This window comes from Portunus trituberculatus, chromosome 31 (assembly GCF_017591435.1).
Source record: "Portunus trituberculatus isolate SZX2019 chromosome 31, ASM1759143v1, whole genome shotgun sequence".
NCBI classification, from domain to species: Eukaryota; Metazoa; Arthropoda; class Malacostraca; order Decapoda; family Portunidae; genus Portunus; species Portunus trituberculatus.
Window position 1 is genome coordinate 2,154,122 of NC_059285.1, and position 23,563 is coordinate 2,177,684.

At 45.8% G+C, this 23,563-nt stretch overlaps 1 protein-coding gene across 3 annotated transcripts in view; it reads left to right on the forward strand.

Moving 5' to 3' along the window:
• The window catches only part of LOC123511195 (serine/arginine-rich splicing factor 5-like), a 13,376-nt gene extending 451 nt beyond the window's left edge, over positions 1–12,925 (forward strand). For 2 of the 3 annotated variants that reach the window (XM_045266858.1, XM_045266859.1), the window contains exons 2-10: positions 1,450–1,586; positions 1,853–1,923; positions 3,732–3,830; positions 5,383–5,418; positions 6,901–6,970; positions 10,039–10,112; positions 10,504–10,713; positions 10,870–11,007; positions 11,196–12,925. In XM_045266858.1, the coding sequence (XP_045122793.1) occupies positions 1,467–1,586; positions 1,853–1,923; positions 3,732–3,830; positions 5,383–5,418; positions 6,901–6,970; positions 10,039–10,112; positions 10,504–10,713; positions 10,870–11,007; positions 11,196–11,523 (1,146 nt within the window). In that variant the 5' untranslated portion in view covers positions 1,450–1,466 and the 3' untranslated portion in view covers positions 11,524–12,925. The remainder of the gene's footprint in view (positions 1–1,449; positions 1,587–1,852; positions 1,924–3,731; positions 3,831–5,382; positions 5,419–6,900; positions 6,971–10,038; positions 10,113–10,503; positions 10,714–10,869; positions 11,008–11,195) is intronic. The other variant, XM_045266860.1, reaches the window with a different exon arrangement.
• The last annotated feature ends 10,638 nt before the right edge of the window (positions 12,926–23,563 follow it).

Sequence of the window (23,563 nt, forward strand, 5' to 3'; positions counted from 1 at the left end):
AGCTGTTGAATACACCTGGAGGGTACGTTTTGCACGGGAGCGGTAGCTTGCAGGTTCATTAGTTACGTGTTCCTCTTATTGTTTTGCTTGGATTCCTCGTTTTCCAGGTCGTGTATGGCTGGAGCTAGGTTGTGAGTGCAGTGGTGGGACGTTACAGCATCATTATACCGTAGTTTTCATGGAACTTAATGATGCATGGGGGTTGGCGCCTCGCGGGAATGGGGGTGGTGGGGTGGAGCCCGCGCCCATCGCCTCTTTCCTGCTCCGCCTGCTTCTTGGCGCATGCTGCTGGGTGGCAGTGCTGGGCGCTTTTGAGAATAACACTTGCCCGGACTTCTTTCCCTGTACTATATTGGTCATTATGACGCTATGTGCGGAGTTTCCTGTGTTGGTAGCCGGCCGGCCCTTGTGATTAGTGTTACGGGGTGCAGCCGATTAGGCTACATGATATTGAACTCTATTAATGTATTAGTTTTTATTGTTTATTTTAACAAGGTATGCTTAGTTATGTTTAGTACCTGCCCCTAAAGGGACTATCACACTGGCCTATGATACGCGGAACGTGGGCCATGGTTCTTGGTATGAAACCAGGAACACTATCACACACAAGCTGCCCGTGTTATTGTTATGCTAGGCAAACGGCCCACTAACCAAGACAAAGCCTAATCAAAATAAACCGGAACAAAACCATGCCGCTTATACCTCAGCCTGTTTTTTTTTTTTTTTTTTTTTTTTTTTTTTTTTATATATTATGTGGGCTTTTCACGGGAATTTATGGGCTAAAGGGGATACTTTTTAGGGTACCTCCTATCTCAAAGCCCACCCGCTAGTTTGTCCAGGAACTGCATTTGCACTTCCTCTTGTTGAAGAAAAGTAAGTAAAAAAAATAGAGAAGCTGAGACGTGTGCGACGGCAACTTTAGAGTCAGAGGTGGTTGCCATGAGCCCAAACTATCGACATGATATATATATATATATACTTTACCTTTCTAAATTGATGAAATATTATTTAATATTCCAATATGAAAAATTTAGTCACATTCTTTTTAGTTCAAATGAAAAGCTTTTATTACATATCATGTTTACTTTTCCATTGGGATAGCATACAGAGAACCGGGATGGATATGAAGCCATCCCAACTTGGTTCCGCTAATCCCGGGCAAGTTCCAGCTATCTAGAGCAGATGTTCCTGGTTCCGCGTATCATAGGCCAGTGTGATAGGGCCTTAAGAATGTGTATGAAATATGTAACTAGAGAGTCATGATAGTTCGCATGTGTATTAACTCATGGTTGGGTACCCTTACTGTGGTGTTTTGGTAACTGGATATTTTATGGAGCTAGGATATATAGGATAGCACGGATCTGCAGGTATTTCAGTCTCAGTTTTGTGTTATGTGATAAGAGAAACTAGTGTAAGTAGAGACTTCACCACACTGCTTTCCTTTTCCAGAGTGAGTAGCAGCAGATATGGCACGGGTGTACGTTGGAGGGCTGCACTACAATTGCAGGGAGCGTGACCTTGAAAGGTTCTTCAAGCGTTACGGCCGCCTGCGTGACTGCCTCATTAAGAATGGATATGGCTTTGTGGTGAGTGTTTAACATTTTACTGATTATCCAAATTTTGTTGATATGTGGAACATATCCTAGCTGAATTAATGGATAACTAATTCCTGGCTTTAATTATTGTGTATATTTTGCTAAGACTGATGCAAAGTCAGGGTTAGAAAGTTTAACTCAGCGTACCCATTAGTGAATTTGAGAAAATATAAGATAAAATTACAATATTCAGAGATTGCAGGCCAAAGGCTAACTGGCAATTCAACATTTTCATGTGTTCTTTACCTAACCTGCAGGAATTTGAGGAGGAGCGCGATGCAGATGATGCTGTATATGAAATGAATGGTCGAGAGCTGCTTGGAGAAAGGTGAGCTTCATGTTGTCTTTGGCCACTTTTCCAATACCATAATGCTTGTCCATACTACTAAATGTATAATTGCAGCATAACATTGAGATAAGGTTGTTGACAAAATTTATTGCCATTCTTAAGAGTGACAACTGTACCAGTGTTCAGTTTTATGATTGGGAAAATTTTGAAAGATTTGTGATGGAGTGTTATGCCATTAACATTTGTGCACATAGCTGCCTTTATGCATATACTTGACTATAGCACTTTTCAGTTAATTTTATTTATCATTTATTTATTTGTTTTTATAGTTTATATATATATATATATATATATATATATATATATATATATATATATATATATATATATATATATATATATATACACACACACACACACACACACACACACACACACACACACACACACACACACACACACACACGTATACAGTAAGATCTCGGTTTATGTCAGAGTTATGTTCCTGAAACATGACGCAAGTTGATTTTGTACGTAACTCGAGTTTCTGTACATTTCAAATCATATTATCGAGTTTGCAACCAATCATTGTTTATGGTCATTCAGGTAAATAAAAGGTTATATCATTATATTATTTACAACTATGTAGGAATATGAAACACAAGCTTGTTTTTGTTGTTGATTAGGGCCGCGAACACAAAGGACTGCAGGTTGCCGAGAGGGGTGGACGCCTGAGGCCGCCAGGAGGGTGGGCAGGTCGAATGTTGTGACGCCCAGGGTGGACAGCTGGGAGCGTAGTCCAGTGCGGTGGGAGTAGAAGCGTGGGCAGCGGAGCAGGAAATGCAATAGGAAAGGGCAATAGGGATCAGCAGACAGGCGCAGATGGTGCAAGTGAGCTGCGAGTGTCGTGTGGCCCAGGCGAAGGCTCCGGAGTTATTGTTGTGATGGTGGGTGCGCAAGCCCTCAAGGTCGTCAACCTCCCCGTTGTCATGGTAACGGGCTTCCCATTTTCTTCTTCCCTCCCTCACACAGCTGCTGCCTCCCTTCTCATGTCTTTAAATTATGTCCACTTTTTCTTGTAGCGTAATGGTTTTCCTTTTCTTAGCATCACTGCTGTCACTAAGGAGTTTTCTCTTTGTTGTCAGAGCAAGATACTAAGAACTTGAGTCAGTAAACGCAGAAGTAGGATAACATTCTTGCCAGGGGCGACGGTGTGGTGGAACTGAGGCAGGGTGTTATTGTATTCAAGCGTGAGGCGGGCGGTGTGGCGGGTAACCACTAGTGACGCCCACCAACAATAACAATAAATCCCACGCTTTACGATTTATAAATTTTCAATTTTTTTAATCTTAAATTGCCTTATAGTGGACTGACGTAATTCGAGACCGACGTAACCTGGGACCTTACTGTGTGTGTGTGTGTGTGTGTGTGTGTGTGTGTGTATATATATATATATATATATATATATATATATATATATATATATATATATGTATGTATGTATGTATGTATGTATGTATGTATATTTATTTATTTATTTATTTATTTATTTATTTATTTATTTATTTATTTATTTATTTATTTGTTTTGGAGGGGGGGGGGAATAGGTAACATGGTAAGGAGGAGACTTTCAAGCTGTAGAGGTGTTTGTAGTTCCCTGCATATGTATCATGGTGTTTTGTGCCAGCATTGCACTGGCACTTCTTAATGAGATTAGTATATGCTTTTTAATGTATTGATAAGAGTTATGCAAGTCCGGCAAGATGTGCTAAAAAAAAATACTTTAAACTATTTAGGCAGAGTGGAGCTTTACAGTTACATTACCAAGTGGTGTTCATTTCTTGCAGGGTGACGGTGGAGCATGCACGAGGTCTTCCCAGGAGGGGAGGATATGGAGGCTATGGGAGAGACAGAGACAGAGACCGCAGACCAGCCTGGCTTGACAGGTAGGACATTGATCCATCTCGGGTGCTTTGATATAACTAAGTCTTGGTCAAGGGTTTGGGGGTTTGTCATTATGCAACATTTCATTATTTATGTAATTTTAAGTATTATTTTCTTAAGTTAATGTCTAAAGAATGCAAGGCCTTTTCACATGAATACTTTTGGAGGTACAAATTATATGATTTAATATTGATGAAGCTCCTAATCCCATCTATAAAAACATGGAATAAATATCCTGTCAACATGTTTTAAACAAGAACAGATTGTGAATTTTGTGTTCTCTTTTACTATTCTTATAAAGTGATGAAGGGAAGAAAGGCAGGGATGGGAGTTTGTTTATCTAAACCAAGAAAGCAATTATATTGCTAACTGCATGGTGTTTTTACAATAGTGTGTGCATTATAGTTGAAAAGTTTGAAAGTTTTGGCGTGAAATGAACAGAAAAGAAATAGATCAATGGAGGGTAATGTGTACCAATAGCTATTGAAAGGGATTGCCCAAGTGTGAAAATGAGAAGCATCATTGGGATTGGTTGCACCCAGGCAGGGTGGGCGCATGAGTTAGGTCATATCGACAAAGAAGAACTGATTTGGGGTTTGCAAAAGTAAATGTCTATTAATAATAATGTCATAAAAGGAAGGAGAATGCAGCTTGCTGATCTGTTAAATGTCAAAAAAGGAAAAAAAATGAATATGGATCCCAGGAACTTCATTGTTCAACAGTTATTGCATTTCTAGATTCAGTCAGGATTCTCTCTCTCTCTCTCTCTCTCTCTCTCTCTCTCTCTCTCTCTCTCTCTCTCTCTCTCTCTCTCTCTCTCTCTCTCTCTCTCTCTCAAGGATGCAGCTAACTGGATGCAATGTTTTCTTTTTGTCATAGGGAACAAGCTTTTGGTTTGCCTTGTCTGTTTTGCATATGTATTGAGCCAGAGATATATAATAATACTATTGCTCATTTTACTCATGCTGGTCTTCTCTTATTAGTGAGATTATCTTAGGAAAGATATGACAGTGATGCTGCTTGTGTCATGTTTTGTTGTTATTGTTAACTATAGGAAAATGATTTTTGAGCTTCTGCAGATTCTTGATAGGGAACCCCAATTCAGTTTCATTCTCCATGACATTCATACTGACATGGGAAGACCTTGTGTTCCTTAGACCTTGAAATAAATGCTAATATACATGAAAAACTAAATATTGTGATATTTTCATCCTGTAAAAGTAAATTTCCATGATCTAGAGTCACTCTCATATGGGCAATTCCGTGAAATTTTGGACACGGTGTTGACAAATTTAAAATTCTTCAGGGGACCATTTGATGTCTGGGTCATATTGTTAGTTTGGACTGTCGTATATATTTGTGCTTCTCTTGGCTATCCATGAATTTTGTGGAACGTGATCATTCCTACTGGACCATGGTGAAATTTATTTTTATGTTGAGAACAAAATGCTATTTACCAATTTAATTAAAAGCAATCAAGAATGACATATAATGGGAGACCTATGTTAAATCAGATCTCTAATCCTGTTTATCAATCACCATATTCACTCTCAGCGGGGCCCGGGGCCACCCTGCTCTCGGCCATGTAAAGTGAGTAATGCTGAGGTCATGTTTTTTGTATCCCTGTTCACTGGGACTTTTTGTTATTATGTTTTTTGATACCGTTAGTACTCAGTATGCTCTCCTTTCTTGAGTCTGGACCCCCCACCCTATGCACTATGGGAAATGGGGTTTATTTTGCTTTAATTAACATAGACCACTTACTAAAGAAGGCCAGTGTAGGAAAGGGATAGTTGTTGAAGTAGCAGCATTGGGCATGTACACATATCCAAATTGCCTCCTCAGCCAGAACTCCATCAGTCCTACATCTTGTGTGCAGTGTGCAGGTTGTCTTGACTGAGCCACATGAACTTGCTCAACTTCCTGCTGGGAGTTTGAATGTCAAGTCAGATGGGTGCAGGAGACACTCATTCTGTAGACGTTGAAACATTTCAGGAAGTTGGCAGACTCACCAACTAAACCTGTATCACACAGCATTTTTCAAGTATGTTGGACCCTAAGGTCTAATACCTAGTACTAGGTATTAGAGCAATGATGACACCACACAATGCAACACTGAAGGAGATATTGGGGACATCATAACCCCAAAACTTGTGCCACATCAGTCCTTAATATATTTTACTTACAACAGCATGAAGTGACATGCCTTAAATTTATCCTCCTTGTAGTCACTGGTTATTGTATATTAAAGGATTAGATCTTGGAATTTAGGACAAATTATTCCTAAACCTTATGTGGTCCAGACTTCTCCCCTAATAGTAATGTTTGATCAGAAAGTCAAATCCACCAGGTCAAATGTAAAGCTATTAATATTAAATTCAGTCTTACGAGTCAGATAAGTAACATTGGAATTGCCCATATAAAGTAAAGTTTTCATTTAACAGTAATAGTGACCCTGAGGCTAGAGTAGTTTTAAATTAACTTAAAGATTGATATTTAAAAGTATTTTAGGTAGCAAGTTATGTTTAAGTCAAGGAAGAGAAATGAGCAGCAGTTAGTAAAGATTAAGCATGTAAATGTAAAGCTCCTCATTAGTGTAAATCAGTATGACCATTATATTAGTGATTTTTGTGTGTGCACTATTCACTTTGGAGTCATCAATTTAAGCACAGTGGTAATGACTTACAGTAGTGTTACTTTGCATGTAATTAAGTAGATTGGTATCTGATCCATTCTGTAAAAACAGTCCAGACTGCTGACTCAGGAAACTGGTGGCACACAAGTAAGGCAGGCATAGTTAGACACTTAGCATGTAAGTTGTTCAAAGTAAAAGGCACCATCTCATGAATAAGGTATGTTTCCAAAAGGATGCATTTTATTTAACATGTATTTACTGAAGTTTTTAAATATATTTATTTATTTTTCCATGTACAAATTAATTTCTTTAAATTTAAAGCAAATACAGTTTCATTCACCATCAACTCCATTTGCTGGAATGCATTATTGTTGGAAACCACCTTAGTTGATGGGGCTTTTAAGAGAGTAATGACTAATGCACTGACTCACCCCCAGGTACGGCCCGCCCACTCGCACACCATACAGAGTCATCGTGGAGAACCTTTCATCCCGCATCAGCTGGCAGGTGGGTCCCAAGAAGATGTTCCTGCTTCCTTTTCCTTTTAGAGCATCCTATCCCTTCCTCCCACTCCAGTTCCACAATGAAAGGGCTGGGCCGGCCACTGTAGAGACGAGAAGAGCAACCCTAAACCCATCACCCCTCCCTTCTTATCACCTACACTTCCTCCCTCCTACATTCTCTTGTACACAGTTTCAAGTCTAACAGGCTTGTCGATGAGGCGTGTTGTGATGGTAGAGGGGAGCCCTCACGTAGTGACTTTCAGGGGACGTTTGGTGTGCGGTAGGTGTGTCACCGTGCTGGACTGGAAGGAGCTCCACCCGTTTTGCTCTGGCTGCCGGGACCTTGGTTCCTGCTGCGAGAGACCGCCTGGTCATTTGGGGGTCATCTTTGCCTCCTTGGTCTTGGGGCTGACCAGCTAATCCCTAGTGGCTCAGAGTGTGATGTACATTATTAGGGTGCTTCAGATGGTTTCCAGAGCCTGCACTCTGATGTCTCAGATAGGTTCTTGCAACACCAAGGGACCTTGAGCCTCAGTCATTATTATTTAGCATAGCTGTTTCTGAACTAACTCAAATATTTTGGTAATTATCTAAATTATTTTTTAATTAAAGTGTTCACATAGATGCATTACATTTTAATGGCTTAATGTGTTTGGTGTCTAGGAAAGAGGCGTATGTTGCTTAGGCATGGACCATCGTTCATTATTATTGCGTATATGTGTGCATACATTTGTGTGTAGCCAAAATACTGATGACAGTATTTAAAGAATTTGCTTCTAAATTCCTTGCCTTCTGGTCCCCAAATATTTAAATTCTTGCATATTTTGTTTTAAATTCTAATGTTCTATGATAGCTCAAGCCAAATTCTTTTTGAAAAAAAAAATATATAAAATAATAATTAAAAATAAGTCAGTATGCTAAACCTGGTCGTTGCTGTGAAACACTATAGAAAGTTTCCAATTTGTAGATCCTAAAAATATTAGGAACTGTCAGCTCACAGGGTTCATATTTTGTTGTTTTTGTTGAATGTTGTGTAGCATATTTTAACGCTTTATATTTATTCATATTTGAATCACGGAACCACTTACACTGTGTTACGTTAACTGTCTGTCTTTAATCACATACTGGTAAGCTACTAGGTAACTGAATTGGAATTTTGGGACTGGAAAGCATGGAATCCAATAGAGAAGTCAGCATTCAGCCTTGCAATGATGGTAGCTGATGCACTGTATCTTGAGTTGTGTCATCAACACGACGCTGCATTTCCAGTAATTACTGTGACATGTCATGTGGATTCTAAAGGAGAGGATTGAGTGAGTCTTGTGGATTCCTTCCAGGTGAACATTACTTGGTTACCTCACTGTGTTGCCTGATGAGTGTTGGTTCTGTGAGGTGTTACCAGGAAAGAGGAGTTCCTCTAGGCTTTGTTTTTCTAGTCCATGTTTCTGATTGATCATCTCCAAGACCATTTCATTGGAAAGTGATGCTGTTTTGAGTGACAACTGTTTCTGACAGTGATGGAAAATTGATTTCAAATTGTGATGTCATTTTGCTGATAGAACACCACAGGATGATTGGAAGTGCATCCTTGTGTGATGGCAGCTTAAGATGTATCTGACATTGGTGATGAAAAAGCTGTATGTACATATATATGCAATAATAATGGCACTTCAGAGGTGAAAGGGGTAGAATCCTTTGGTGTGTGTGTATGAGAGAAAGAGAGAAAAAGGCAGACAGGTTGGGAGAAGAGAGATTTGAATGTTGAAAGCTATAATGGAGAGTGCAGTGCAGATAATTGTGTTCAGGATGGGAAGAAATAAGAAAAGGAAATTGGTGGTGGTTTATCAGGGCTCATAAAAATATTGACTGTGCCAGGTGCTCGCTCCATGTTAAAGTGTCCGCCTATGTTTTAAGATGGCCCCCCCCCAACACCCGGTGAGTGAGAAGTAGAGGTGGACGGGAGAGGCCGGGAGGTTACCAAGAGCACCCGGGCGTTGCCTACCCCTGCCGCGGGTCCCACACTGTCCTCCCACCCAGGGGGCGGCCCGTTCCACCCAGCCGGACCGAAGGGGCGGGACCCAGACCAATAATCTGCGTAGCATGAGTTACGCCCACATTGGGGTATAACTTCTTGCTGTTGCCTTTATATATATATGACTATACTATACATATACTTATCAGTGGTTTTGAAAAAGTCCCTATTTATTCATACATTTTCTTCTACTTCTTCTTCTGGCTTTGCCTTATCTTCCCTTGGTTATTTATTTATTTATTTATTTTTTCATTTATTTATATGTTTTTTATTTATTTTTTTATTTTTATTTATTTTATTTTTTATTTATTTATTTTTATATATATATTTTTTTTCTGTTTTGTATGAATGCTTGCTCTAGTCCCGTGTCTGTAGCTCCTTGACACAGCCTCCCCTCAGTGTAATGCCAGGTACACCCATTCTCTAAGGGGCAAGGGAAGCATGTTGTGTGCTGGTGGCAGGGCATTCAGAGTACTTGTGGGGCCCAGGCCAGCCCCACCAACCCACCTCCCAGCCAGCAGCCAACCAGCCGGCCAGCCAACCATCCAACCAGTCAACCATTCTACCAGTCAACTAGCCAGCCAGCCAGCCAGCCAGTCAGGGCAGAGTAGGGGGGATAAGCTGTGGCAGTGCATGATTGTCAGTCGATTACAACCACTGTTGCTACACACGCACGTGCACATTTACATCCAGTACAATGCACACACACACACACACACACACACACACACACACACACACACACACACACACACACACACACACACACACACACACACACACACACGATTAGGAACCAAGTCTGGTGTCATTAGTTACAAAAATCATCACTCAACATTGTTTGAAACGCTGCTGTGCATTTTGCAACATGATATGTAACACACACACACACACACACACACACACACACACACACACACACACACACACACACACACACACACACACACACACACACAGACTTAGTTCAGCTAGTCAGACACTGCCTCATGTTGCCTCTTGGAGATGTGCAAGATTTAACTCGAGTGTCTTCCTCACAGGATCTTAAGGACTACATGCGTAAAGCTGGAGAGATCACTTTTGCTGATGCCCACAAACACCGTCGCTATGAAGGGTAAGTGCCTGTACCTGCCTGTTATGTTATACTCCCCACAATCTTGAAGAATTTGGAAATATTGGCTCACTTCTTTTTCTGGTAAACTGGAACTCCCTGCTTGCTGTGATTCCTCATTCCTATGACTAGAATTCTTATAAGAGGGAGGTTTCAAGACACTAGTGTTCCAAATTTTGATGATTCTTTGACATTTTCTTTGGCACCCCCTCCCACCCCCTTTTTTTTTATTTTATTTTTTTTTATTGTTTTTATTTATTTATTTTATTTTATTTTATTTTATTTTATTTTATTTTATTTTATTTATTTATTTATTTTTTTGACACTTACCTTTAGCTTGTGCCTCTCTTACATAGAGAAAGAAAACTGACACAGGATTTCCTTGTGCCCTCAGAGTGGTTGAGTTTGCCACGCGGTCAGACATGAAGCGAGCCATCGAGAAGCTGGACGACACAGAGCTGAACGGCCGCCGCATCCGCCTGGTGGAGGACCGGCCCTCTCGCTCCAGGTCACGGTCACGGTCCAGGTCACGCCGCCGCTCCAGGACTCGTTCCAGGTCCCGGTCAAGGAGGTCAAGGTCACGCCGTTCACGTACACGCTCCAGGTAAGATCTTTCTTTTCTTCATGGTATCAATTCCTTTCTAACTGACAGTCTTTAGCATCAAAGCTCCTGGTCTTGGCTGGTGCCTGTGTTACATAAAGGGAAAGAAAAGCAAGGAAGGAAAAATGTACCCTCCAGGTTAAACATTCTCTATTGCAGGAGTAGATCACGTTCCCGATCCAGGTACTCAAGATCACGTTCCAGGTCAAGGTCCAGGTCCAGGTCTAGGTCACGATCCAGGTCCAGGTCACCACGGTCTAGATCCAGGTCCAGGTCAAGGTCAAGGTCGCGAACTCCGTAAGTGTTTCCCTGAAGCTTTTGCTCTTGATTTTTGTAATGCTTTTGTTCTCTATTGAGGGAGTTTGTGTAGTTCATGTTAGTTCATTTCAGTCCTCTAATTCAGCAGAAAATTGGGCAAATTACCTTATATTTACTTTAATGTACAAGCAATTGCATATTGCATAAACTTGCCTTTCCTTCCACAGCGAGAACCGGCGGTCACGGTCCGGTGATCGGCGGTCACGTTCAGGGGATCGGCGGGGTGGCTCTCAGGAACCCACCAATAGCAATAGTAAGAACCAGGACCATGGTGGAGAGATGCAGAACCACCGTGCTGCATCCCCTCGCAGTCCCAAGTCAAGGTCCCGCTCCCCTGCCCACCGTGACGATGCTCATGCTGAACCCATGGATGCACGCTCAAGATCCCCCTCCAGGTCCCCTCGGCCCAGAGACAGCCACTCTCGTTCCCCAACCCCGCGAGAGAATGGCCGTGACCGCGCTGACGGCTCACAGCAAGATGACGGGCAGAAGTAGGTGTTGGGGTAGCCATTAGTGTGGTCAGCAGGATTGAGTTTATTATTATTATTATTATTATTATTTTTTTTTTTTTTTTTTTTTTTTTTTTTTTTTCCTCTATTAAAAAAATTGGATTTTACCATGATTAAAGTTCGCCATTATCACCATTTACTTATTTACATAGTAAGGACCTGTTAAGCTCTTCTTTTACATTATATGTAAGAACTTTTTTTTATTAATAAGAACATGTAGCACTCATTTATTAGTGTTCAGTATTCTTTTTTAAGAATTGAGTACACAGACAATGCATCTTCAGTTTCAAGTAATGTGTGGAGGCAAATGCATCAGTGGTTGAAAGAAAATACTTCCTAAGAAATGAGTGCAATGACAGACTGACCTTAACTAGTAGTCACTGTATGCTATCACTCAATCAGGTATCAGGTGTGTGGCTCACATCCACTTACGATAGAATACTTTGATCTACAAGATGTCAGCTCTGCTGAAGAATTTGATGTGATGAAAATGTACTGTTTCTTCTTAATGTGCTGTTTTGGGAGACCACACTTCACTTGTCTTTTTTATTATTGTTATTTATTTTTTATTTGTTTATTTCTTATTTTACTGATTATTGCTACTAGGCTTCCCTAGAAACGGACAAAAGATGGGAGTGTGAATATTATTATCATTATTATTTTTTTATTATTTACTTTACATTTTAAAGTATTTCCATGGTCTCCACTCCAGAGTTATATGTTGACATTAGTTTGGTATATAAAAGAAATACTACTATATAGTACAAATAAATATCCTTTGTGAGTTTCTTTATGCTGCTAAAAGTTGTATTTTCCATGTTCTTATCAATATCAAAGCAGAAATTAAACCACTTCACTTCGCAGGTTGTCATACCTCAAAAAGCAACAAGTAATTCATAGCATTAAAGCCTGGATTGGCATTAGGTGACTTGATATTTTGGCTTAATGGAATTGCTTTTTAGATATACAACAAAACAGTTTTCTCCTTCAAGGTATTCTTGATGTAGTACCTTTGGATGATACAGAAAACACTTATAAGGTGAAGTTGTGAGGCTGCTGTACTGTATCTTTTGGGGGAATGTGGACCTATTAACTGTATGAATGACAAAATATCAAGTAAATGTTATTCTGAATTGCAATGGATTCTCTTGTGGCCATTTTGAATTTAATAAAACTTAGATGTTATGCTTATATTACAATCCAGAGTATTGTTTATTTCCATTAAGTTCAGCAACAGATGTGTACTTTGGAGTCATGGAAGGCGGTGAGTCTGTTTTTTATAATGTAGGTAGTTACTTCATTACCTCTTGATTGACTTGTTCACATTATGCCGCTTCATGGTATGTAGTATAATTATACAGTGCCTGCAATAAAAGTAAATGACCTAATTCACCAAAACACACTTCTTATGAACCTGTCACTAAAGTTAATGTTTGCGTACTAAATTGTAATCGTAGTATTGAAGCGATTGGTATGCGGACACTCTCTCTCTCTCTCTCTCTCTCTCTCTCTCTCTCTCTCTCTCTCTCTCTCTCTCTCTCTCTCAACCATAATACACATACTCTCGTTTAATAGGATTTATAAGAATACCTTCAGTCAGTACCTGTAATTTGCATGTTTTATTCAAGTAAGGATGTGCACTGTAAAAAGGACAGTGATCGGTAGCTAAAAGAAAATAAACCTTCAGGTAAAATCTGTGCTCAGGGACGTGCTATGTTATTGAGTGGTCCTATGGCAAAAGTATGGTGTCCTTGGTCAAATTCGTGAGGTATATGTCAGTGAATGGTTACGGTGGGGACAATAACACCATTTGCTGATTTAGAGGAAGTTTAAGATCAAGCTGATGTAGTATGAAAAGGTACAGCAAGATTGGTGTGAAAAACATGATCTAGAGTGACGAGTTGCATAAGGTTGACTGATTAAAGTATTATGTTACTCTGAAGCGGCAAGAAGGTACGGGAGAGTGCAGATTATTCTACTAGTGAGCAGAGTACCCTACTGTATGCATATCACTGCGTTGTACAAGAGCTATCATTTAATGGAGACTCATCAAGGACATACGAGGAATGGGATTGAGTCAGGTGATAGGCAGAACAGATTTGGGCATGCATGATGTAAGCTATGATTATTTTTTGTGAAATGTATTGCTGACATCTTGTTCGTGCTATTACGGCTGTGAAGACTGCAAGTCCATGGAGGTCACATGCAGTTGCCTTAATTTTATCAGTTATGCGTAGTGGATAAAGTGGTGAGCGTGGTATCGGGCAGACGTCCATGCATAGGTTCGAATCCCATCAAGTACTATCTTGAGATTTTGCTATCTGTCGAGTGGTTTCAAGTTACCTACATGTCACTATGATACCCAAGCTCTAGGTGGAGGTGTAATTGCCTTACAATATAATTCAGCTGATAAGAAGTCCCAATTTCAAAACATCTGTATATTGATTGAAGAGAGAGAGAGAGAGTAAAAAAGGTTCAGTGTACTAGAATGGTAAGTCTCTTTAAAGATAAGTGAAACCAATAACAAACTTTCCCACTAAAGATCTCTCTCTCTCTCTCTCTCTCTCTCTCTCTCTCTCTCTCTCTCTCCACTGGTTTTTTTTTTTTTAAGGATCTTTTGTTTCTCACGAAAACAATTTCTAGTCGAAACTTTTTTGCTCACACTGAAAAAAAAGATAAATAACACGGGAGCGTAAACCGGGAACTTGGGAAATTAGAAGCATAAAAAAAAAAAAAAAATGTTTAAAGAGGATTTTGCTTCCCCGTAAGAGCGATAAGATGAGGAGGCTTAGGGATTATTTAAAAGTGGAGTTGTATACAGCATATAGAGGAGGAGGAAAGAGGGGAAAGGAAAAGAAGAAAGCAGTGTGTTGTAAGGAAATGGTGATTAATTTGCACACACACACACACACACACACACTCTACCCTTCCCTCCTGTTTATTTACTACATGGCATACCTACAATTCTCTTCCTTTCAGTGATAGTATGTGTGCGTGTCTTTCTCCATATCTGTTTTACTTCTTTTTATTTCTACCCATATTTTTTTGCCTTTCTGTCATCATGCATTCTATATTTCTCGTTGTCTGTTTGTCTGTCTCTCTCTTTTCGTCTTTGTTTCCCTCACATCTCTTATCTTAATAGTTGCTAATTCCTCCTTCATTAAGCATTTCTCTTCCTGTCTTTCTCCATATCCTTTCCCTCCCTTCCCTTCCCTTCTCTTTCCTTCCCTTTCTTCGCGCTCCCTCGATCACTCGCCTTCCCTCATTGTGAATCGCTCAAGAGTTAAATAGGTTTTGAATACAGCTATTTCTTTTCATCCTCAGTTTGCCCTGCCGAGAAGATATTGTGAGTAATCAAGCATAATTTGTAGCATGTGTGGGATCGCCATCAAGGTATCTGGAAATGTCCATTATGTTGTTATGTCAGTTTTATTATTTTTTTTCTCATCTTTTACAGAGTTACAAATGTGCTCTAATAATGCGAAATTCAGTAGTATCTTCTTCTTCTGTATTCTTTTAAGCTAACATCTTTGAAAGCAGTTGATGTTGACGTTTGTTTTATTGCACCCCTCTCTCTTCTCTCTCTCTCTCATTTGTGGAGTAAAACCTTTATGTCGAAATTCTCCTCTATAACACCATTGTGCTCCTTTACAACCTGATAAACGGTTTCTGTATTGTTATTCTGTCGGTAATTAGGCTTTTCAGATTGGATGAACTCAGTGGCATTGAATTGAAATGGAGTGTTGTTATACTTGAGTCTTGTTGATTTTCTGGGATCTGGAAAAAGTAAACATCGGAGACTGCGAGGAATGTGACGTCATGGCCAGAGGTTATGTAATTTTGTGGAATCTCTATTCTTATATAAGTGAGTGTTGGAAACGTAAAACTCTTTGTTGGCTTTTTTTTTTCTAAGGACTAACACTTTTGTATGTTGTGAAAATAGTTCACTAGTTTCTTTTTTTTTTTAAATTTATTATTGCACTTCTTATACCAGATGATAGCTTTGTCAATGGTGCATAAGTGGGAGTATTGATCTGTTGTCTCTCACCAAGATCTAAGTCAATAGCACATCGCCTCCCTCACCGTCACCATGCGGCTCATCACAAAAGGCCCATATTCAGAAACTCTGCTTTCTCACCACAGCTTTTCTCCAGTACCACGAAGATGATTAGTCAAGTGTTTATGTCGTTAACAACGCAGAAATAGTTTTAATCTGTCATAAGAACAGTGAAAACATCATTAAAAATCGTGTCACTTCAATTAGAGCCTTTGGAAAGTAGAGGAGATTTGTAAAAAAAAGTGCTTCAGAATATCTCCTGGCTGATCCAACCCCCGCGCCACTTTGTGTTCAGATGTGTCTCTGCAGCCACGCTAAAACTGTTCCAGGAGGTGAAAAGTGTCTATTTTTTCCATGAAGTAAAGTATAGCCAAAGAAAAAAAAAAAAAAAAAAAAAAAATATATATATATATATATATATATATATATATATATATATATGTATGTGTGTGTGTGTGTGTGTGTGTGTGTGTGTATATATATATATATATATATATATATATATATATATATATATATATATATATATATATATATATATATATATATATATATATATATATATATATATATATATATATATATATATATATATATATATATATATATATATATATATATATATATATATATATATATATGTGTGTGTGTGTGTGTGTGTGTGTGTGTGTGTGTGTGTGTGTGTGTGTGTGTAATATTGATAATGAATGAATAAGTAGATGAATAAAAATCGAAATAAAACTCAGTAAAATTGCTATTCCCATCCTACCCCTGCCATGTGTAATTCACTGTTTGATCTGCTGCAGTCTCTGACGAGACAGCCAGACGTTACCCTACGGAACGAGCTCAGAGCTCATTGTTTCCGATCTTCGGATAGGCCTGAGACCAGGCACACACCACACACCGGGACAGCAAGGTCACGCAAGGTCACAACTCCTCGATTTACATCCCGTACCTACTCGCTGCTAGGTGAACAGGGGCTACACGTCAAAGGAGACACACCCAAATATCTCCACCCGGCCGGGGAATCGAACCCCGGTCATCTGGCTTGTGAAGCCAGCGCTCTAACCACTGAGCTACCGGGCCGTGTGTGTGTGTGTGTGTGTGTGTGTGTGTGTTATGCTCTTGGTTTATAGCACCAATAGTCAATTGTACCTATGGGAGCTCAGATGGTCATGCTCTGCTGTGGAGGGTCAGGTGGCCACACTCGCCCGTAGTAGTCCACTCGCCGATGCATACTTTCACCTTACTATATAAAGGAAGAAAGTTAAAAATAGTAAAGAAAACTTGAGAAACATTTGACCATTAGAATATCGGATGTGTGCGAATTACACGCCCTTTATCTCCTCCACTCGCCGCCACCTCTTTCTTGCATTCCCTCACACACTCGCCAAGTGAATGAGAAATCGGATTAAAAATTCCCAAAAGGTTTAAAAACTGTAAATGTAAGGAAATTTTTTCCTGCATGGCACAGAGGAGCTCGGCAGTCAGGCGACGCGTGTCGCCGTAACCCGGGCCGAGCTGGACCTAGGCGCCGGGAGCAGAGCCGGAGGCTTGGCGCCGCGCAGCCAGGAGGCGGGCTCACCGTACACACAGAGCAAGGCCAAGGAGAGCCCACCGCCACTAGAAACACTGCTCCCGCTTGTGGATAGGGAACAATCTGAGAACTACAGACTGGGAAACACAAAGTGGAAGTACTCCCTATGGTTGGCTCTCACAAGTGAAGCAGTGCGACACTGGTGCAGGGCTCTCGCAGGTGGAAGACAAAGGCTATAGCCTCCCTGTGCAAGGCACAGCTCTCATGAAGAGAGTGAAGGGAACAATCCCTTTTCAAGGAAGGCTGAAGTTGTGACCATCACTAATGAGGGTGGCTCCAGACACCCTGAGAAGGAAGTGATGGACTCCACTGATAGACATATCTCTCCTCTGGTGGAGAAAGTGGAGCCCCTCCAGTGGAGAGAGACGTCCCAAACTCCTCTGGTGGGGCAGATGAAGTCCCTCCAGTGGAGAAAGAGACGTGTCACACTCCTCTGGTGGGGGAGGTGGGGACCTTCCAGTGGAGAGAGACGTCCCAAATTCCTCTGGTGGGGCAGATGAAGCCCATCCAGTGGAGAGAGACGTCAAACTCCTCTGGTGGGGAGGTGGAGCCCCTCCAGTGGAGAGAGGCGTCCCAAACTCCTCTGGTGGGGCAGGTGGAGCCCCTCCAGTGGAGAGAGACGCGTTAAACTCCTCTGGTGGGGCAGGTGGAGCCCCTCAAGTGCAGAGAGACGCGTCAGACTCCTCTGGTGGGGAGATGGAGCCCCTCCAGTGGAGAGAGACGTCCCAAGCTCCTCTGGTGGGGAGGTGGAGCCCCTCCAGTGGAGAGAGACGTCCCAAACTCCTCTGGTGGGGGAGGTGGAGCCCCTCCAGTGGAGAGAGACGTCCCAAGCTCCTCTGGTGGGGGAGGTGGAGCCCCTCCAGTGGAGAGAGACGTCCCAAACTCCTCTGGTGGGGCAGGGGTCCCAAACTCCTCTGGTGGGGAGGTGGAGCCCTCCAGTGGAGAGAGACGTCCCAAACTCCTCTGGTGGGGCAGGTGGAGCCCTCCAGTGGAGAGAGACGTCCCAAACTCCTCTGGTGGGGAGGTGGAGCCCTCCAGTGGAGAGAGACGTCCCAAACTCCTCTGGTGGGGAGGTGGAGCCCTCCAGTGGAGAGAGACGTCCCAAACTCCTCTGGTGGGGGAGGTGGAGCCCCTCCAGTGGAGAGAGACGTCCCAAACTCCTCTGGTGGGGAGGTGGAGCCCTCCAGTGGAGAGAGACGTCCCAAACTCCTCTGGTGGGGAGGTGGAGCCCTCCAGTGGAGAGAGACGTCCCAAACTCCTCTGGTGGGCAGGTGGAGCCCCTCCAGTGGAGAGAGACGTCCCAAACTCCTCTGGTGGAGGAGGTGGAGCTCCTCCAGTGGAGAGAGACATCCCAAGCTCCTCTGGTGGGGGAGGTGGAGCCCCTCCAGTGGAGAGAGACGTCCCAAACTCCTCTGGTGGGGGAGGTGGAGCCCCTCCAGTGGAGAGAGACGTCCCAAACTCCTCTGGTGGAGGAGGTGGAGCCCTCCAGTGGAGAGAGACGTCCCAAACTCCTCTGGTGGGGGAGGTGGAGCCCTCCAGTGGAGAGAGACGTCCCAAACTCCTCTGGTGGGGAGGTGGAGCCCTCCAGTGGAGAGAGACGTCCCAAACTCCTCTGGTGGGGAGGTGGAGCCCTCCAGTGGAGAGAGACGTCCCAAACTCCTCTGGTGGGGAGGTGGAGCCCTCCAGTGGAGAGAGACGTCCCAAACTCCTCTGGTGGGGAGGTGGAGCCCTCCAGTGGAGAGAGACGTCCCAAACTCCTCTGGTGGGGAGGTGGAGCCCTCCAGTGGAGAGAGACGTCCCAAACTCCTCTGGTGGGGAGGTGGAGCCCTCCAGTGGAGAGACGTCCCAAACTCCTCTGGTGGGGAGGTGGAGCCCTCCAGTGGAGAGAGACGTCCCAAACTCCTCTGGTGGGGAGGTGGAGCCCTCCAGTGGAGAGAGACGTCCCAAACTCCTCTGGTGGGGAGGTGGAGCCCTCCAGTGGAGAGAGACGTCCCAAACTCCTCTGGTGGGGAGGTGGAGCCCTCCAGTGGAGAGAGACGTCCCAAACTCCTCTGGTGGGGAGGTGGAGCCCTCCAGTGGAGAGAGACGTCCCAAACTCCTCTGGTGGGGAGGTGGAGCCCTCCAGTGGAGAGAGACGTCCCAAACTCCTCTGGTGGGGAGGTGGAGCCCTCCAGTGGAGAGAGACGTCCCAAACTCCTCTGGTGGGGAGGTGGAGCCCTCCAGTGGAGAGAGACGTCCCAAACTCCTCTGGTGGGGAAGGTGGAGCCCCTCCAGTGGAGAGAGACGTCCCAAACTCCTCTGGTGGGGAGGTGGAGCCCCTCCAGTGGAGAGAGACGTCCCAAACTCCTCTGGTGGGGAGGTGGAGCCCCTCCAGTGGAGAGAGACGTCCCAAACTCCTCTGGTGGGGAGGTGGAGCCCTCCAGTGGAGAGAGACGTCCCAAACTCCTCTGGTGGGGAGGTGGAGCCCTCCAGTGGAGAGAGACGTCCCAAACTCCTCTGGTGGGGAGGTGGAGCCCTCCAGTGGAGAGAGACGTCCCAAACTCCTCTGGTGGGGAGGTGGAGCCCTCCAGTGGAGAGAGACGTCCCAAACTCCTCTGGTGGGGAGGTGGAGCCCTCCAGTGGAGAGAGACGTCCCAAACTCCTCTGGTGGGGAGGTGGAGCCCTCCAGTGGAGAGAGACGTCCCAAACTCCTCTGGTGGGGAGGTGGAGCCCTCCAGTGGAGAGAGACGTCCCAAACTCCTCTGGTGGGGAGGTGGAGCCCTCCAGTGGAGAGAGACGTCCCAAACTCCTCTGGTGGGGAGGTGGAGCCCTCCAGTGGAGAGAGACGTCCCAAACTCCTCTGGTGGGGAGGTGGAGCCCTCCAGTGGAGAGAGACGTCCCAAACTCCTCTGGTGGGGAGGTGGAGCCCTCCAGTGGAGAGAGACGTCCCAAACTCCTCTGGTGGGGAGGTGGAGCCCTCCAGTGGAGAGAGACGTCCCAAACTCCTCTGGTGGGGAGGTGGAGCCCTCCAGTGGAGAGAGACGTCCCAAACTCCTCTGGTGGGGAGGTGGAGCCCTCCAGTGGAGAGAGACGTCCCAAACTCCTCTGGTGGGGAGGTGGAGCCCTCCAGTGGAGAGAGACGTCCCAAACTCCTCTGGTGGGGAGGTGGAGCCCTCCAGTGGAGAGAGACGTCCCAAACTCCTCTGGTGGGGAGGTGGAGCCCTCCAGTGGAGAGAGACGTCCCAAACTCCTCTGGTGGGGAGGTGGAGCCCTCCAGTGGAGAGAGACGTCCCAAACTCCTCTGGTGGGGAGGTGGAGCCCTCCAGTGGAGAGAGACGTCCCAAACTCCTCTGGTGGGGAGGTGGAGCCCTCCAGTGGAGAGAGACGTCCCAAACTCCTCTGGTGGGGAGGTGGAGCCCTCCAGTGGGAGACGACTCCTCTGGTGGGGAGGTGGAGCCCTCCAGTGGAGAGAGACGTCCCAAACTCCTCTGGTGGGGAGGTGGAGCCCTCCAGTGAGAGAGACGTCCCAAACTCCTCTGGTGGGGAGGTGGAGCCCTCCAGTGGAGAGAGACGTCCCAAACTCCTCTGGTGGGGAGGTGGAGCCCTCCAGTGGAGAGAGACGTCCCAAACTCCTCTGGTGGGGAGGTGGAGCCCTCCAGTGGAGAGAGACGTCCCAAACTCCTCTGGTGGGGAGGTGGAGCCCTCCAGTGGAGAGAGACGTCCCAAACTCCTCTGGTGGGGAGGTGGAGCCCTCCAGTGGAGAGACGTCCCAAACTCCTCTGGTGGGGAGGTGGAGCCCTCCAGTGGAGAGAGACGTCCCAAACTCCTCTGGTGGGGAGGTGGAGCCCTCCAGTGGAGAGAGACGTCCCAAACTCCTCTGGTGGGGAGGTGGAGCCCTCCAGTGGAGAGAGACGTCCCAAACTCCTCTGGTGGGGAGGTGGAGCCCTCCAGTGGAGAGAGACGTCCCAAACTCCTCTGGTGGGGAGGTGGAGCCCTCCAGTGGAGAGAGACGTCCCAAACTCCTCTGGTGGGGAGGTGGAGCCCTCCAGTGGAGAGAGACGTCCCAAACTCCTCTGGTGGGGAGGTGGAGCCCTCCAGTGGAGAGAGACGTCCCAAACTCCTCTGGTGGGAGGTGGAGCCCTCCAGTGGAGAGAGAGACGTCCCAAACTCCTCTGGTGGGGAGGTGGAGCCCTCCAGTGGAGAGAGACGTCCCAAACTCCTCTGGTGGGGAGGTGGAGCCCTCCAGTGGAGAGAGACGTCCCAAACTCCTCTGGTGGGGAGGTGGAGCCCTCCAGTGGAGAGAGACGTCCCAAACTCCTCTGGTGGGGAGGTGGAGCCCTCCAGTGGAGAGAGACGTCCCAAACTCCTCTGGTGGGGAGGTGGAGCCCTCCAGTGGAGAGAGACGTCCCAAACTCCTCTGGTGGGGAGGTGGAGCCCTCCAGTGGAGAGAGACGTCCCAAACTCCTCTGGTGGGGAGGTGGAGCCCTCCAGTGGAGAGAGACGTCCCAAACTCCTCTGGTGGGGAGGTGGAGCCCTCCAGTGGAGAGAGACGTCCCAAACTCCTCTGGTGGGGAGGTGGAGCCCCTCCAGTGGAGAGAGACGTCCCAAACTCCTCTGGTGGGGAGGTGGAGCCCCTCCAGTGGAGAGAGACGTCCCAAACTCCTCTGGTGGGGAGGTGGAGCCCTCCAGTGGAGAGAGACGTCCCAAGCTCCTCTGGTGGGGAGGTGGAGCCCTCCAGTGGAGAGAGACGTCCCAAACTCCTCTGGTGGGGAGGTGGAGCCCTCCAGTGGAGAGAGACGTCCCAAACTCCTCTGGTGGGGAGGTGGAGCCCTCCAGTGGAGAGAGACGTCCCAAACTCCTCTGGTGGGGAGGTGGAGCCCTCCAGTGGAGAGAGAGACGTGGAGCCCTCCAGTGAGAGAGACGTCCCAAACTCCTCTGGTGGGGCAGGTGGAGCCCTCCAGTGGAGAGAGACGTCCCAAACTCCTCTGGTGGGGAGGTGGAGCCCTCCAGTGGAGAGAGACGTCGTCAAACTCCTCTGGTGGGGAGGTGGAGCCCTCCAGTGGAGAGAGACGTCCCAAACTCCTCTGGTGGGGAGGTGGAGCCCTCCAGTGAGAGAGACGTCCCCAAACTCCTCTGGTGGGGAGGTGGAGCCCTCCAGTGGAGAGAGACGTCCCAAACTCCTCTGGTGGGGAGGTGGAGCCCTCCAGTGGAGAGAGACGTCCCAAACTCTCTGGTGGGCAGGTGGAGCCCTCCAGTGGGAGAGACGTCCCAAACTCCTCTGGTGGGGGAGATGGAGCCCCTCCAGTGGAGAGAGACGTCCCAAACTCCTCTGGTGGGAGAGATGGGACCCCTCCAGTGGAGAGAGACGCCCCAAACTCCTCTGGTGGGGGAGATGGAGCCCCTCCAGTGGGGAGAGCGTCCCAAACTCCTCTGGTGGGGAGGTGGGCCCCCTCCAGTGGAGAGAGACGTCCCAAACTACTCTGGTGGGGGAGATGGAGCCCCTCCAGTGGAGAGAGATGCGTCACATTCCTCTAGGGAAGGTGGGCCCCCTCAAGGGGAGAGAGAGGTCCCAAACTCCTCTGGTGGGGGAGATGGAGCCCCTCCAGTGGAGAGAGATGTGTCACACTCCTCTGGCGGGGGAGATGGAGCCTCTCCAGTGGAGAGAGACGCATCACATTCCTCTGGTGGGGGAGGTGGAACCCTTCCAGTGGAGAGAGACGCATCACACTCTGGTGGGGAAGGTGGGGCTCCTCCAGTAGAGAGAGACGCATCACACTCCTCTGGTGGAGAAGGTGGGCCCCCTCCAGTGGAGAGGGACGCATCACACTCCTCTGGTGGGGGAGGTGGAACCCCTCCAGTGGAGAGAGACGCATCACACTCCTCTGGTGGGGAAGGTGGGGCCCCTCCAGTGGAGAGAGACGTCCCAAACTCCTCTGGTGGGAGAGGTGGGGCCCCTACAGTAGTGAGAGAGGCGTCAGACTCCTCTGGTGGGGGAGGTGGGGCCCTTCCAGTGAAGAGATGCGTTACACTCCTCTGGTAGGAGAGGTGGGCCCCCTTCAGTAGTGAGTGTCAGGGGGAAGAGTTGTAGTGAATGTCTCTGATTGGGATGTGAGAGATAATTACTCTGAACCCTATGAAAGGTGCTGGCTTAAGCTCTTCAGTACGGGAACATTTATTGAAACCCTCGAATAGGTTCGTGGAATTACTTTATACTAAGCCCCTGTGATAGGTTGGCGGAACCCTTAAGTGAGGAAAGCTGTAGTGAACCACAGGTGGCTGTGGTCTCCATTGACTGTGAACAGACCAACCACCTCTGAGTGGACGAGTGACCCATTGAATGGTGATGGACTGTCAACGGCCATTAATGGGGTTGTTGGACCTCACTGGTGCGTT